This window comes from Chiloscyllium plagiosum, unplaced genomic scaffold (genome assembly GCF_037043375.1).
Source record: "Chiloscyllium plagiosum isolate Xiang-an unplaced genomic scaffold, Cpla_swu_hap1 HiC_scaffold_6, whole genome shotgun sequence".
Lineage (NCBI taxonomy): Eukaryota > Metazoa > Chordata > Chondrichthyes > Orectolobiformes > Hemiscylliidae > Chiloscyllium > Chiloscyllium plagiosum.
Genome location: NW_028270144.1, coordinates 14,801,564 through 14,816,133, shown reverse-complemented (window position 1 = coordinate 14,816,133; position 14,570 = coordinate 14,801,564). Strand labels below are relative to the sequence as shown.

The following is a 14,570-nucleotide window of genomic DNA, read 5'->3' as shown; positions in this document are numbered from 1 at the left end:
TTGAGTGAGTAATCATAGCAGTCTAGGTTAGAATTCCATAGGTTCATGGTCTCGCTGAATAAATCCATACCTAAATCCGAACTGACCAGTCAGCAGGTTTTATGTGACACTAATCTTCAGAGTCTTGCCATGGGAATCAACATATCAGCATCTACCCTGTTGAGCTGATTCAGAATCTTAAGTGTCTCAATAAAACCACTTTGCATTCTTCTAAGGTCCAGAGTGTTTAGGTAGTTTACTCAACCTTTCACCATAACATAATTTTCTCATCCTAGGAGCCAAACAGATGAGGTTAGATTAGATAAGATTAGATTACTTACAGTGTGGAAACAGGCCCTTCGGCCCAACAAGTCCACACCGACCCGCCAAAGCGCAACCCACCCATAACCCTATATACCTAACACTACAGGCAATTTACCATGGCCAATTCACCTGACCTGCACATCTTTTGGACTGTCCTGCACATCTTTTGGACTGTGGGAGGAAACCGGAGCACCGGGAGGAAACCCACGCAGACACGGGGAGAATGTGCAAACTCCACACAGTCAGTCGCCTGAGTTGGGAATTGAACCCGGGTCTCTGGCGCTGTGAGGCAGCAGTGCTAACCACTGTGCCACCGTGCCGCCCACTAATTTATGGAAGTACCTCCTTCCATAAATCTTGAACCCATAATTCTGGATAGTACCACAAATGTGGTCTTCCCTAAGCCTTATACAACTGTAGGAAGACTTTGGTGTTCTTATGCTGTTGTCCAGTTACAATAAAAGCCAATATATCACTGCTGTTCCAAATTGTCTTCAGTACCTGCATGTTAACTTTGTGTTTCTTGTATGAGTACATCCAAGTCTCTCTGAACTCCTTGTAATTTTTTTCTCTCCTGTTACTATCAAAGTAACTAACCTGTCATTTCACCACATTTTATTCATCTGCTACATTTTACTCACTCCTTTAACCTTTCAAATCTCTTTGCATCTTCTTTATATCTCACAGATTACATCCCCAGCTAGCTTTCACTAGGGAGTAATTCTCTCACTCTCTTCATCTCAACAATAAATAGAGATTGTAAATAATTGAGGCCTCAGCTTTGATCCTGGTGGCATGCCACTTGTAAGGGGGCTTGCCAACATGGAAGTGTTCCATTTATGCCTACACTCTGCTTCCTGTTATTAACAAATGCTCCATCTATATTCATATACTAGTCCAAAATCTATGCACACTTATTTTACAAATTAACCTTTTGTGTGTCTCATTATAGAATACCTTTGAAACTTCAAGCATACTGTATTTACTGGCTCCCGTTTACCTACCTTGCTAGTTACAACCTCACTAACCCTCAACAGCTTTGTGAAACATGATTTATCTTTCCTATATCCATGTTGATTTTGATTGTCCATACTTTGATTTTGCAAATCAGTTGTTAAAAATGTCCTTGAAAGTAGATTCAAGCATTTTCTCGATAACGAACTAATGCATTCCAGTTTGCCTCTAGTTCCATGTTTTATCTTTCCTTCTGTTCCTAACCGGTGGTTCCACATTTGCTAGCTTCCAAACACTGAGCCAGAATCTAGGCAAGTTTGGAATATCATAACCAGTGCATCCACTTTCTATACAGCTTTCTCCTTTCAAACTTTGGGATTTAAAATGTCAGAACTCCTTCAATTGTCAGCTTTTAATCCCATAGTTTTCTCCAATATTTCTTTTCTGCTAATATTATTTACTTTAAGTACTTCACTTATATGGACTTCTTGCTCACCTTCTTTCTTTGCTAAATAATTCATGCCTGTCATTTCTATAACTCACTAAATGATTTACGTTTTTCATTTCCTGTTCTCTTGATAATTTGTTGTCTGTGCCTCAAAGGGACAAAAGTTTATTTTACCTCATCCTGTAATTTTTAATTCTTAGAAAAATACTTACAGCACATTTTTATATTCCTGACTAGTTTCTTTCACATTTTGTTCTTTTTATCAACTATTTAGTCACCCGTTGTTAATTCCCAGCACTCTCTTAATCCTCAGGCTTGCTTTATTCCTCTCAACATTATAAGTGTCTTATTTTAAAACTATCTCATCTTTAAATTTCCATGTAAAGTAGGGATGGATCTTTCTCACTAAGCTTTCTTACTTGAATATATTTTTTGAATGTTGTGAACTATTTCTTTAAATGTTTCTCACTGTATCTTTTCCATTTTTTTAATGCTATTAATCACACCCAATTTTGCCTTTTGTTGTTTAGGTTAAATAATCTTCTTTTCAAATATATTACCTTGCTCTCAAACATTCTATGGAATTATGCAATTTATTATCACTTTTCCCAAAGGTTCATTTGCTATGAAATTACTTATGAACTCGGCCTAATTATATAGTACTATATCTAAAATAGATTTATTTCTTTTCAGTTTTTTTATAGTTTATAGTTTTGTTTTAAGAAGCCATCACAGAAACAGTCTGGAAGCTCATCTTCAGACTAACTTTGTTCATTTGAATTGTCTATTCCCTCAAGACTATTACATGTCCTTTATTGCAACCTGTGATTATTTCTTGCCTATGCTTTGTGCAGTGGTATAACTAATTAGGGAAGCAAAAACTACTCCCATCAGTTTTTTCTAATCCATGTTGTTCCTCATCTACACCCGTATTCAGTTTATTTCCTTATATTCTGAGCCAAAATCCTTTCTTATTACTGTCGTATTCAGGGCTACTTTCAAACAGCTTTTTGAAATGTTGTACACTGGAATATTTAATTCCCAGTCTTGGTCACGTTGTGACTATAGCTTTCCAAGATTATATCAAGCTATGCACCATTATTTGTACCTCTCACTCTGAGAAAGTGTGAAGACAGATCCTAAATATTTTAAACAATATATTCTTGTTAATTTTTTTCTTAAAAATGGACATTTACCAGACTTAAGCTGGCAGCTATTGACCACAGATTGTGTTCCTCAGATATGTCCAGTGGTCATCATTCTCTTGGAAATTTCATGCTCTTGCATTTTGTAGACATTCCAGTGAAACGAACACAAAGGACCAGAGTACGAGATGTCTTCCTAAACGTCAGCCAGTTACAAAAAAAAGGGAAGGCTAATGAAACATTATAATTGAAATGACGCTAATAGCTCTGTAGTGATCTTTCACAGTATGTAATGGTTTTGACCAGATGTATTGAAGCCATCTCTTTAACTGAACAAGCTCTGACATGAAGGAAACTTATGGTTTTTGAATTATTTTAAGTATATAGCTCTGAGCATTTTTGTCAGGCTGCATTTTAACATTGGAACTGACAACAAGCACCTCCAGTTTCAACTAAAGTCTCACTCTAATTTTAACATCTTTCAAAACTGTAATATCCATGAAGGTTACTGTATTTCACATGAACCCATTCTACAAGAATCATAATACCATGCCATCTGAGATCCCATGCAAAGGAATTCGGGCAGAGCAGCCAACTGCAAGAAACTTCACTGCACATTGAGTTACTGGCCTCCAATTCATATGACTCACTTCCCGTATCTTCTTTCTAAATTATATGTGATTATAACTTGTTTTCTGTTTTCTCTCTTCTTTCTTCCTTGCATGCTTTTGCATGTCTACTGCAAGTAATCACTAGGTTCAGTACTTGTATAAACCGTCCTTTTGTTTTAACCTAAAATAGAGTTTGTTGTAGGTCTTTTCAAAATTTAACTTCACAAACAGAGGATGTGAGAGGAACACATCGTATTTTCCTTTGAAAGAAAATCAAAATAAACAATTCAGAAACCATCTCTGTTATGGATAGAAGACAGGACCATAAATAATTCAATTCCCCTCTCAATTTTGTCTGTGACAGTATAACCAGTTCTTCTACTGCATTATGAATGCTTCATGCATACTATAAAGAACCTTTAATTTTACTTCTTACCACTTTTTTTTTTTGCATAGGCTGTATTTGTGCAGTATTACCGTCAAACCCTGTATCTTTCTGACCTACTCTGATTGTAATCATAGAATGGTTACAAGACAATTGGAGACCACTTTGCCCTTGGTGCCCCTGCTGGCTCTCTACAGAGGCAATTGACCTGCTACTATTCTCCCACCTTTCCATTGTAGCTAAGACCATTATAAATAGGAACAGGAATTGGCTATTTGGCTCCTTTACATTGGTTGGCCATTCAATGGGATCATGATTAATCCAGCATTCTACCTGCCCACTTCTGCCCTTTCCTCGTAACCCTTTGTTCCCCTACTAATCAATAATCTATCTATCCTAACCTTAAATAAAGATAAGGATTCCCCCTCCAACCGTCCCCCCACCCCAATGCTCCCCAGCTGCTCTCTGTAGTAAAGAGTTCCAAGGACTTACAACCCTCTGAGAGAAGAAATTTGTCTTCATTTTGGTCTTAAGTTGAATGCCCCTTTGTTCTGAGATTATGGCCTCTATTCCTGGACTCTCCTCTGAGGGGAACCATCTTTTCAGCATTTACCCTGTCAAGCCTCTTAAGAGTTATATATATTTCAATGAAATTGCCTTTCATTTCTTCTCCATTCCCACTCTGCACATTTTCCCTCATTTTTAGCCTCACTACATTTTCCCTCACTACACTGCTATATTGCCCTCTGTTTTTGTTGTGTTTAGATTTCTAAATCTCTTTTCACTTGATCTTGATCCTGAAGAAGGGCTTATGCCCGAAACGTCGATTCTCCTGTTCCCTGGATGCTGCCTGACCTGCTGCGCTTTTCCAGCAACACATTTTCAGACTTGATCTTACCTATCATACTCCCACCTCGCCCAGTTTTTAATTCAAAATCTTAATTTAAGTACAGGCCATGTCAATGGAACAGGTCTGTCTTACCCCAGTACTGATGCCAATGTCATATGAATTGAAATCCATCTTCTTTATTATTTGAGCCACACATCCCATTCTCTAATTTACTTGTCAGTTTGTGTGTTGTTCAGGTAACATTGTTTTATGTTTAATTCTAGTTCTTTCATTTGCACCCTAATTCCTCAAATTGTTTCAGCAGAACATCATTCCTAGTTCTACATGTTGGCTCCTACATGGACCACAGCTAATGGATCCTTCCCCTTCTAAGTCCTTCTCTACCGATACAGAAGATGGCTTTAATCTTGGTGTCAAGCGGGCGTGGCATTGGAGCTCCTGGCTGCAGCTGCACAATATTATCTATTTCCGTCACTGACTTCTGACTCTGTCACATTCCTTTTCACTCTTGCCCACTCAGTCCTTTCCTATACTGTGGTGCCATGCGTGTTTTCCCATTCATGCTGCAGTCCTTGTTATTACCTACACAGGTAGCAAGTACCTTGTACTTAGTGAAAAACAAGAGCTGAAGCTCCTTCATTACTACTTCCTGGATCACCACATGTGCTCGATTCTCAGTCCCCCTCCTCTGTCCAACAATTAACCAAATTCAACCTAATCTAAGGGATGTGGTCATCTCCCAACTCAAAGTGTCTAATTCTCCCTTTCCTTGATACCCTACAATGTCTGCCTTTTATAGTTTCTTGGGCTACTGCCATTGAAGGTTGAGTGCCATATTGAGTGTGGTTCTTCTTACATGAGATTTGAAGGAGGATAGGCTATTCATCTCCTTAGGCCTAAATCCATCATTCAATAAAGATTGTGGGTGATATATTTCTGGGGGTAACTATTGCAATCTACCCTGATACTCTTGTTAATCAAGAATCTGTCTAACTCTACCTTAAAAATATTCAGTGATCCTGCTTTCACTACTGTGTGGAGAAAGACCTCCAAAGGCTTACAACAGTGAGAAAAAAATCTCCTCAGCTGAAACTTAAATGTGCAACCCCTTGTTTTTTGGGCAAGTCCTACATGGTTTTTATATATTCCTGTATCTTACGTAAGATCGTATTTCCCACTTCTGAACTCCAGTGAATACAGACAAATCTATCCAAACTTTCTTCACTCCCATACCATGAGACATCTACTACAAACCGACCGACTCCCACAGCTACCTGGACTACACCTCCTCCCATCCTGCCCCCTGTAAAAACGCCATCCCATTCTCCCAATTCCTTCGACTCCGCCGCATCTGCTCCCAGGAGGACCAGTTCCAAAAACGCACAACCCAGATGGCCTCCTTCTTCAAGGACCGCAATTTCCCCCCCGACGTGGTCGACGATGCCCTCCACTGCATCTCTTCCATTTCCCGCTCCTCCGCCCTTGAGCCCCGCCCCTCCAACCGCCACCAGGACAGAACCCTACTGGTCCTCACCTACCACCCCAACAATCTCCATGTACAGCGCATCATCCGCCGTCATTTCCGCCACCTCCAAACGGACCCCACCACCAAGGATATATTTCCCTCCCCTCCCATATCAGCATTCCGTAAAGACCACTCCCTCCGTGACTCCCTCGTCAGATCCACACCCCCCACCAACCCAACCTCCACTCCCGGCACCTTCCCCTGCAACCGCAGGAGGTGCAAGACTTGCGCCCACACCTCCCCCCTCACCTCCCTCCAAGGCCCCAAAGGAAACTTCCATATCCGCCACAGATTCACCTGCACCTCCACACACATCATCTATTGCATCCTCTGTACCCGATGTGGCCTCCTCTATATTGGGAAGACAGGCCGGCTACTTGCGGAGCGTTTCAGAGAACACCTCTGGGACACCCGGACCAACCAACCCAACCACCCTGTGGCTCAACATTTCAATTCCCCCTCCCACTCCACCAAGGATATGCAGATCTTTGGACTCCTCCATCGTCAGACCACAACAAAACGACGGTTGGAGGAAGAACGCCTCATCTTCCGCCTAGGAACCCTCCAACCACAAGGGATGAACTCGGATTTCACCAGTTTCCTCATTTCCCCTCCCCCCACCCTGTCTCAGTCAAATCCATCGAATTCAGCACCGCCTTCCTAACCTGCAATCTTCTTCCCGACCTCTCCGCCCCCACTCCAGTCTGACCTATCACCTCTTTCCACCTATCACATTTCCGACGCCCCTCCCCCAAGTCCCTCCTCCCTACCTTTTATCTTAGCCTGCTGGACAAACTTTCCTCATTCCTGAAGAAGGGCTTATGCCCGAAACGTCGATTCTCCTGTTCCCTGGATGCTGCCTGACCTGCTGCGCTTTTCCAGCAACACATTTTCAGCTCTGATCTCCAGCATCTGCAGACCTCACTTTCTCCTCAGTCAAATAAACCTTTTTCTGAACTGCTTCTCATATATCTTCCTAAGGAGATCAAACAGTACTTCTGATATGGTCTCATCAAGACCCTATACAACTGTAGCGTGACATTCCTACTTTTATAGTTAATTCTCTTTGCAATAAACAAATTAATTCAGTTTGCCTTTTTAATCACTTGCTGCACCTACATACTATCTATCGCAGGGATCATTCCCTCTGGGACCCCCGAGTCCATTGCTTGACCACCAACACCGAGAGCAAGCATGACCCCGAACTTCCCATAACTGATCGTTTTAACACAGCGTCCTGCTCGCGTGCTCATTTGTCTATCCTCGGCAGGCTGCAATGTTCCAGTGAATCACAGCGCAAACTCGAGGAGCAAATTCTCACCTTAAGACAAGGCACTTTACAAACTTCTGGAATTAATATTGAGTTCATTATCTTCAAATTGTGAACTCGCTCCCATTTCTTTCCTTTCATTTAGCTTTCCTTGTTACATTCTCTCAAAACCCTATCTTCCCAACCACCTCCCCCCCACCCGCACTATTGCATAAATGCTGCCATACTTTACGTCAGCTCTGATGAAGAGCCATCTAGACTCGAAATGTTAGCTTGCTGTCTCTCCATGGATGATGTTTGACCCGCTGTGATCTCCAGCAGCTTTTGCTTTCAGCACAGATTCCAGCAGTTGCAGTAATTTGCTCCTACTATATTTTTTATGATTCATTTAGCATAATCTCTCCACATACTATATTTTGATTCATTTACCATAATAACTGCAAAATTTTGCAATCTCTCCCTATTTAAATAATGTGCTGCTTTTCTATTCTTCTTGCTAAATTCAACAAGTGTACCTTTCCTCAAAGTATAGGTTGCCAAATTTTACCTGCTTAGTTAACCTATCCACATACCTTTGCAGAGCTCTTCTGTCCTCCTCAGAACTTACTTTCCTAGTTATTTTTTTCATGTCATATTAGTAATCATACATTTAGTCCACTCATCCAATTCATTGAGACAAATTGTCAATAATTGAAGCTCAGCACTGATTCATGTGGCACTTAACTCACCACATCCTGTCAATTCATTTATGTCTACCCCCAGTTCCTGTTGGCTAATTAATCCTTTATCCATCCTAATATGTTACGCTACTTGTGAGATCTTATTTTGTGTTGTAACCTTTGTTGCATCTTGTGGAATGCCTTCTGGAAATCCAAATACAGCACATCCACTGGTTCCCCTTTAACCACATTGCTTGCAATTTTGAGCCATAATGAAGGAAGTTTGAGCCATAATGAAGGAAGGATGTCTCACTTCCAGGAATCTTCAGCAGCAACACAGAAATCAACCATTTCACTCATCTGCAATGAGAAGAAGCACAAGCCTATGGATAAGAAGAAATTTCTTCATACCCTGACAACAAGGAGAAGGATCCAGATTTTCAAAAACACAGAAACGTGTGATGCATTTTCATACACACTGTGGTCGCAGTGAATTTGAATGCATTGACATTGTTTGTGGAAAGGTTTTTGAAGTTTCTTTATGTGAAGTGATGAACAGGAACTGAGATTTTTGACAAGGAGATGGAACGTAGGTCACCACACTGTAGCAGTAGGACACAGAAAGAAGCGATACCTCTTATCGTACTGTATTTTATATCCTCAACTGAACTGCTCTATAAGTCTGGGTCTTGCACTAATGATGGATTGCCCATAATAATTTGCAAAGGTAAGGAAACATGTCATCCTTGATTTAGTGGGTCAAGTTCTTGATTCAGCGTCAGATGGTTATTGGCTCATGTCCTTTTCCATAGATTTAAGCACGTAAGGTAGACTTCAGTGCAGTGCTAAGGGAGTGATGCACTGTCAGGGTGCCATATTTTAGGTAAAGCATTGAATCATGGCCTTAACTGAGCTCTCAGGTTGGGATAAAATATCCTCCAACTACTATTTGAAAGAGCAGAGAAGTTCTCCTGACAGAGAGCCAATTTTTATTTGTCAACCAACATCACTGTAAATAGTAATTGCCACCTTGCTGTTTTGGAGGACCTTGCTTTATGTTGATTTGTTGTTGTGTTTTCCTACTTTACATCAATGACTACATTTTCATGGCTAAGAAAGATGAATTTGTATATAATGTGAAGCTTGGGTAAAAAGAGATGTACCTTGTGTATAATGTAGAATTGGATACAGATGGGTGTGCTCTGGTCTGCTCAGTCATGTAATTTGTGTGTAATTGTTGTGCAAACTGTGCAGTATTATTGGCGTTCCCTGGAAAAGGAATGTCTGGAAGTTGAAGTCGTCGTTGAAGGCACTGTGGCGAAAGAAAGTCTGTCTCTACCACATTTCCAGCAATTTCAGTGCTTTTACTTCATTTAACTGGAATACAGATCCAAGTTCAAGTGCTCTAAACTGGGTTAATAAATCAAATGCTTATTCACACTGAACATTTAGTTTAAGAAAAACAAGCATTTAACTGATGTTAAAAAGAGAAACCCATTGTGGAGAATGTTTTCTCCTCTGTAACATAGACATTTTGCTTTAAAAGGAGTTTCTCCTCATCATTGCAGGAGATGCTCAAAGATAAAGCTGGCAATGTAATAACAGGCTCTGAAAACAACGTACAACCACTTCTTTGGAGAATGCAATCAACAGCTGAGGCGTAATATAAAAGATTAGGTAATAGCTACACATCTTTTGGTCATATTTGATTTCCATTTTGCTTGCTTCTCTCTGCATATCTTGCTTTATACTCTCTGGTGTAAAAGGAGCTTAACCATGTTCTGAGCAAATTGAAAGATCAATGCGTCAAAAACTCAATTTTACAAAAATTGCACCATGACTTGAGCAAAACTGCATCAGAAGAGTCAGAATTTAAGTTTTGAATCCAAAAAAGCCACCTACCAGTGCATGCACACCTCAATAGGAAATTGTTGCAGGAGAATTGGACCAGGGATATGGCCAGCCACTTTCTCCATTTGAAGTACTCTGCATTTGCTGATACATCAAAGGATCAGACCACCAGAGAATGAATGTAGATCTCACTGATGGTTCAGGTTCAAAGCCTGAAATCCAGGAGCTGCAAAGTGTAATATTCTGGCACCTCAAAAAGGAGGTATTGGAGTGTACATTTTTGTGTTTTGGAAACTAAGCAGCAGGAATAAACTAATCTGCTGGTTAACTTGTGGGTTTTTGATTCATGAAAGTCTGCTTTGTTTGCAAAGCAAAAGGATATCCTGGTTTGGCAGTGTTGTTAACTGCCTCAGTAATAAATTGGTTGCAGTATCCAAACAACCCTAATCCGGGAAGGGATTTCAGCAAGAAAGGCAAGCAAGTACAAAGCAAAAGGGAGGGGCAAATGCATTGAACAACTGTCTAGACACATAACATGTCTTTAGGGAGGATTTCTTCTTCACTAACCTCCCTGCCCCCATCCTCGATATAATTTTAAATTCCAACTTGTACCAGTTCTCTGTGCCATCTTTGTTTGAATCAGACTTCTAAATTATGACATGTCTATTGGGAGATAATATATATATAGTCTATGGAAGGGGCCCTTGATTCCTGTCAGAAACCTGGGCACAGGAACAGATCACACCGAGAGCCAAGCTGCCAGGAACATCATCAAGCAAGCTCAGCAATGATTCCTCTGTCTGTACTATTTGGAGGAGCTTTGTAACACATTCTTGAATATGTCACTTGCTGCTTGATCTACAGTTTTGCCACCATAATGGACCAGCCCTTACTACCATCTGAATATCAAGAAATACAGAGAACAAGAGGGAGGAGAGGCAGTAGCCAGCAGTGCTTCTACCTGCTCGAGCTACTAGAGACCAGATCATCAAGGAGCATTTCAATTAAATTAAATTGAACAGATCTCCTGTTGCCCACCAATCCTGTAGTCTCATAATTTACCCTCCTCCAGTCTCTCATTCCCTGACACTTCTATAATGTTCCTTTTCCCAAACTACCTATCTCCTAAACTCCCACAGCCTGCCTTCCCTCCAACAGTCTCCAGTCTCGTTTCCTCAAAGCCCCACAGTCTCAGAAGCACAGATTTGTTGAAGTTAAGCAGAAGGCTGTTCAGCCAATTTTATCTCCACAAACATTTTGAATAAGCATTTGTATCATTCTTTGGCTACCTCCCTGTAATCCTGCTCATTTTTCCTTTTCAACCATCATTTTAATTCTCTTTGAAGGAACCAAGCAACTCTACCCGCACATAATCAGGCTCTGCAATTCAGACCTTAACCACTGAGTATGTGAAGAAATGTTCCTCCTATCGCTTTTGCTTCTGCCAAATACTTGAAATTTGTGCCCTCTCGTTCCAATTCTTTTCTAATTAGGATTAGTTTCTCTATTTACTCTGTCCAGACCCTTCCTGATTCTGAATACCTCTGGCAGATCTCCTCTCATTCTTCTTCTCTGCAAATATAAGTGTTCATAACTTCTGTAGTCTATCTTGATACCTGCATTTCCTCTTCCCAAAAAGCATTCTTGTGAATCTTTTCCAAACCCTTTCTCGTGGCTTTTGCATCCTTCATAAAGTATGGTGCCTAGACCTAGGGCCAGTGCTCTAATTGAGGCCAGAATAGTGTCTTATATAAATTCAACATTACCCTTTTGCTTTTATATTTAATCCCCCTATTAGTGAAACCCAGGATACTAAATGCTTTATTAACCACCCATTCAATCTGTCTGGCAACCTTAAGTGGCTTATGCATGCATACACCAAGGTCCTTCTGCTCTTTAGAATTATGCCCTATATTTTATACGATATGTGAAGGGATTTATTTAATACAAAGAACATATTAATGCACTGACTTTCATCTAATACCTGTCCTCTGACCATTCCATCATCTTGTTTCAATCGTTTTGAAGTTCTACACTGTCCTCTGAGTGCTCAATGCTTCCAAGTTTTGCATCTTCTGCAAATTTTACAACATTACCATGTCCACTAAGGTTTATATCATTAATGTATATTAGTAAAAGCAAGGCCCCAACACTGACCCCTAGGGAATGCTATTTCAGCTCTTCCTTCAACGCGATAAGCATTTGTTCACACTCTTTGTTGCCTGTTACTCAGCCAATTTCATATCCACATTGCTATTGTCTCTTTTATTCCATGAGTCATAGCTTTACTCACCCAGTCCGCTTTATGGCACTGTATCAACCAATTTTTTTCCTTCTCTACCTTCTCCCACAACCTTTTCTTCCCCAATCTCCCCAGTGTCCACCATTCCACAATACTCCCACAGTCTTGCATTCTCCATAACACTCAAAATCCAATAATCTATAGTTGTGATTTGGAGAATTTCCAACTGTAAGTTTGTTCTTGACAAAGCTAATAACTGGTTTTGTTTGGTGGCAGGATATCCTTAGGCAATCCAAGAAGGATCGTGTATCAGAATTCAGCCCACTGGCTCCTCCTCCAAGTTCCACCTACACAAACAACATTTATCGATCCCATCAACAATCAAAGTCAATCTCTGCAGATTCCAGGAAGGTGACACATACGTATTGGGCAGAGGATGATTATTGTAATAATCCATCACTATTTGACTATTCTGGTAACCATTATCCATCCAATGCTCGCTGCATTTTTGTTCCATCAGGTTTGGAAACTACAGTCTAGCTGACATTTGAATCCTGTGGTTTTGAGTTTGATGACTCCTGTTTTCGAAAGATTATTGTATAAAAAACTTAAGTCTTTCTGGACTCCAATGTTTCAACTATCCTCCATTGAGACTTGAATAAGACATCCTGCATTCTTCCTGGACAGCGAGTCCCATGTGCTGAAGTCAAAGTTAAGGCACAGTCTGGTACTGTGTGACTGGTACTATTACATGACTACTGTATTCCTTATGATGCTACTTTGTTATCCAGTAATACTAAAACCATGTGACATCCAGCAAACTGATCATCAAAGTATTAGCAAGGCAGCATCAACAAAAGGAACATCTGTCAGCACCTGATATGTATATTAATGTTACTTTATATTCTGTTCCTTTAATAAAGCTTCCTATATTTAACTTTTATGTAAAATATTCAGTTCATAAACAATATTTCAAAAGATGTACTTTACTTGGATTGTCATTCGGCTTTTTAAGGAGCTGTTTCCAGGGTGGCTTAGTCATAGACACTAATGAGAAGGTCACAGAAAACTAACGAGGTTTTTAGCAGCAAGAGAGAGTGGCTAATGCTTATGAGCTGATCCGCAAATGTTTGCATCACCTACAAAAAGCTAGGAATAGATGGTGAAGGGATGAAATGAAGGTAAGCAGCTGGAGGTGAGAAAGGACAGATGGAAATGCCCTATGATCTCTTCCTAGGTTCCAAAAGGAGGTGTCAGGGTGTAAGTGATATCCAAAGGCTAAGGTGTTTCCATTGTCACATTTTCAACTAGATTGCTAAAAGATGCAACATAAAGCAATGGGTCACAAGATTTTAGAGACATAAAGATCTATAGCATAGTAAAAGGCATTTTGTCCCATTGTGTGCAAATTCATCGAAAACTACCAGCACTTCAGCATCTGGCCCTAGCTGTGTGCACTTGCAATGCCAAGGTATACATCTAAATACTTTTTAAAAATATTATGGGGGCACCTGGCTCTACCACCGTTAGAGGCAGTGAATCCCAGATTCCCACCACTGTCTGAATGAAAAACCCTTTCCTCACTTCTTTTCTAAACTGCCCTTTACGTTAAACTTATGCTCCCTGTCATCTATACCTCCATGAAGGGGAGAAGTTTCTTCCTGTATACCCTATCCAAGCTCTTAATTTCATATATCTTAACCCCTTCTCAATCTCCTCTACTCTAAGGAAAACAACACCAGTCTCTCCAACCTTTCTTAATAATTGAAACTCTCCAGCCGAAGCAATATCTTGGTAAATCTCCTCTGCACACACTCTGAGCTATCACATCTGTCCTTTAATGTAGATTCCATACAATTTTCCAACTGTGGCCTAACCAACATTTGGGGCAATGAGAGCATAACCTCCCTGCTCTTAAACTCTATGTTGAGGCTAATAAAGGCAAGTCTGCTGTATGTCTTAACTACTTTCTACACCTGTCCTGACATCTTAAGAAATTGCTGTTCATGCACACCATGGTCCCTCTGTTCCTCTGGGTTTCCCAGTGTCTTACCATTCATCATGTATTCCCTTGCCTTGCGCAGTCTAGATTAGATTTGCCACTGACAGCTCATCTGACCAGTCCCATCTGTATCCTTCTATAACCTAAGGCTATTCTTCTTACTATTTACCATTCCAGCAATTTTTGTATCATCTGCAAACCAGTTAATAAACCCTCTACATTTAAGTCTAAATCATGTATATAAACCCCAAACAGCAGGAGCCCTGACACTGACCCTGTGGGACCCCACTGGACACAGACTTCTAGTTGACCATCCCTCGCCCCT

At 40.5% G+C, this 14,570-nt stretch overlaps 1 protein-coding gene across 7 annotated transcripts in view; it reads left to right on the top strand.

Annotated features, from left to right (window-relative positions):
* Positions 1-13,762, top strand: part of atp11a (ATPase phospholipid transporting 11A) — a 150,088-nt gene extending 136,326 nt beyond the window's left edge. For 2 of the 7 annotated variants that reach the window (XM_043691218.2, XM_043691215.2), the window contains one exon: positions 12,520-12,656. Coding sequence is in view for 3 of the 7 variants with exons in the window: in XM_043691212.2 (XP_043547147.2) it covers positions 12,520-12,783 (264 nt within the window). In the remaining 4 variants the exon portion in view is untranslated. Of the gene's footprint in view, positions 1-9,718; positions 9,828-12,519 lie in introns of those variants that run through there. The other 5 variants (XM_043691214.2, XM_043691212.2, XM_043691213.2 and 2 more) reach the window with 5 other exon arrangements.
* The last annotated feature ends 808 nt before the right edge of the window (positions 13,763-14,570 follow it).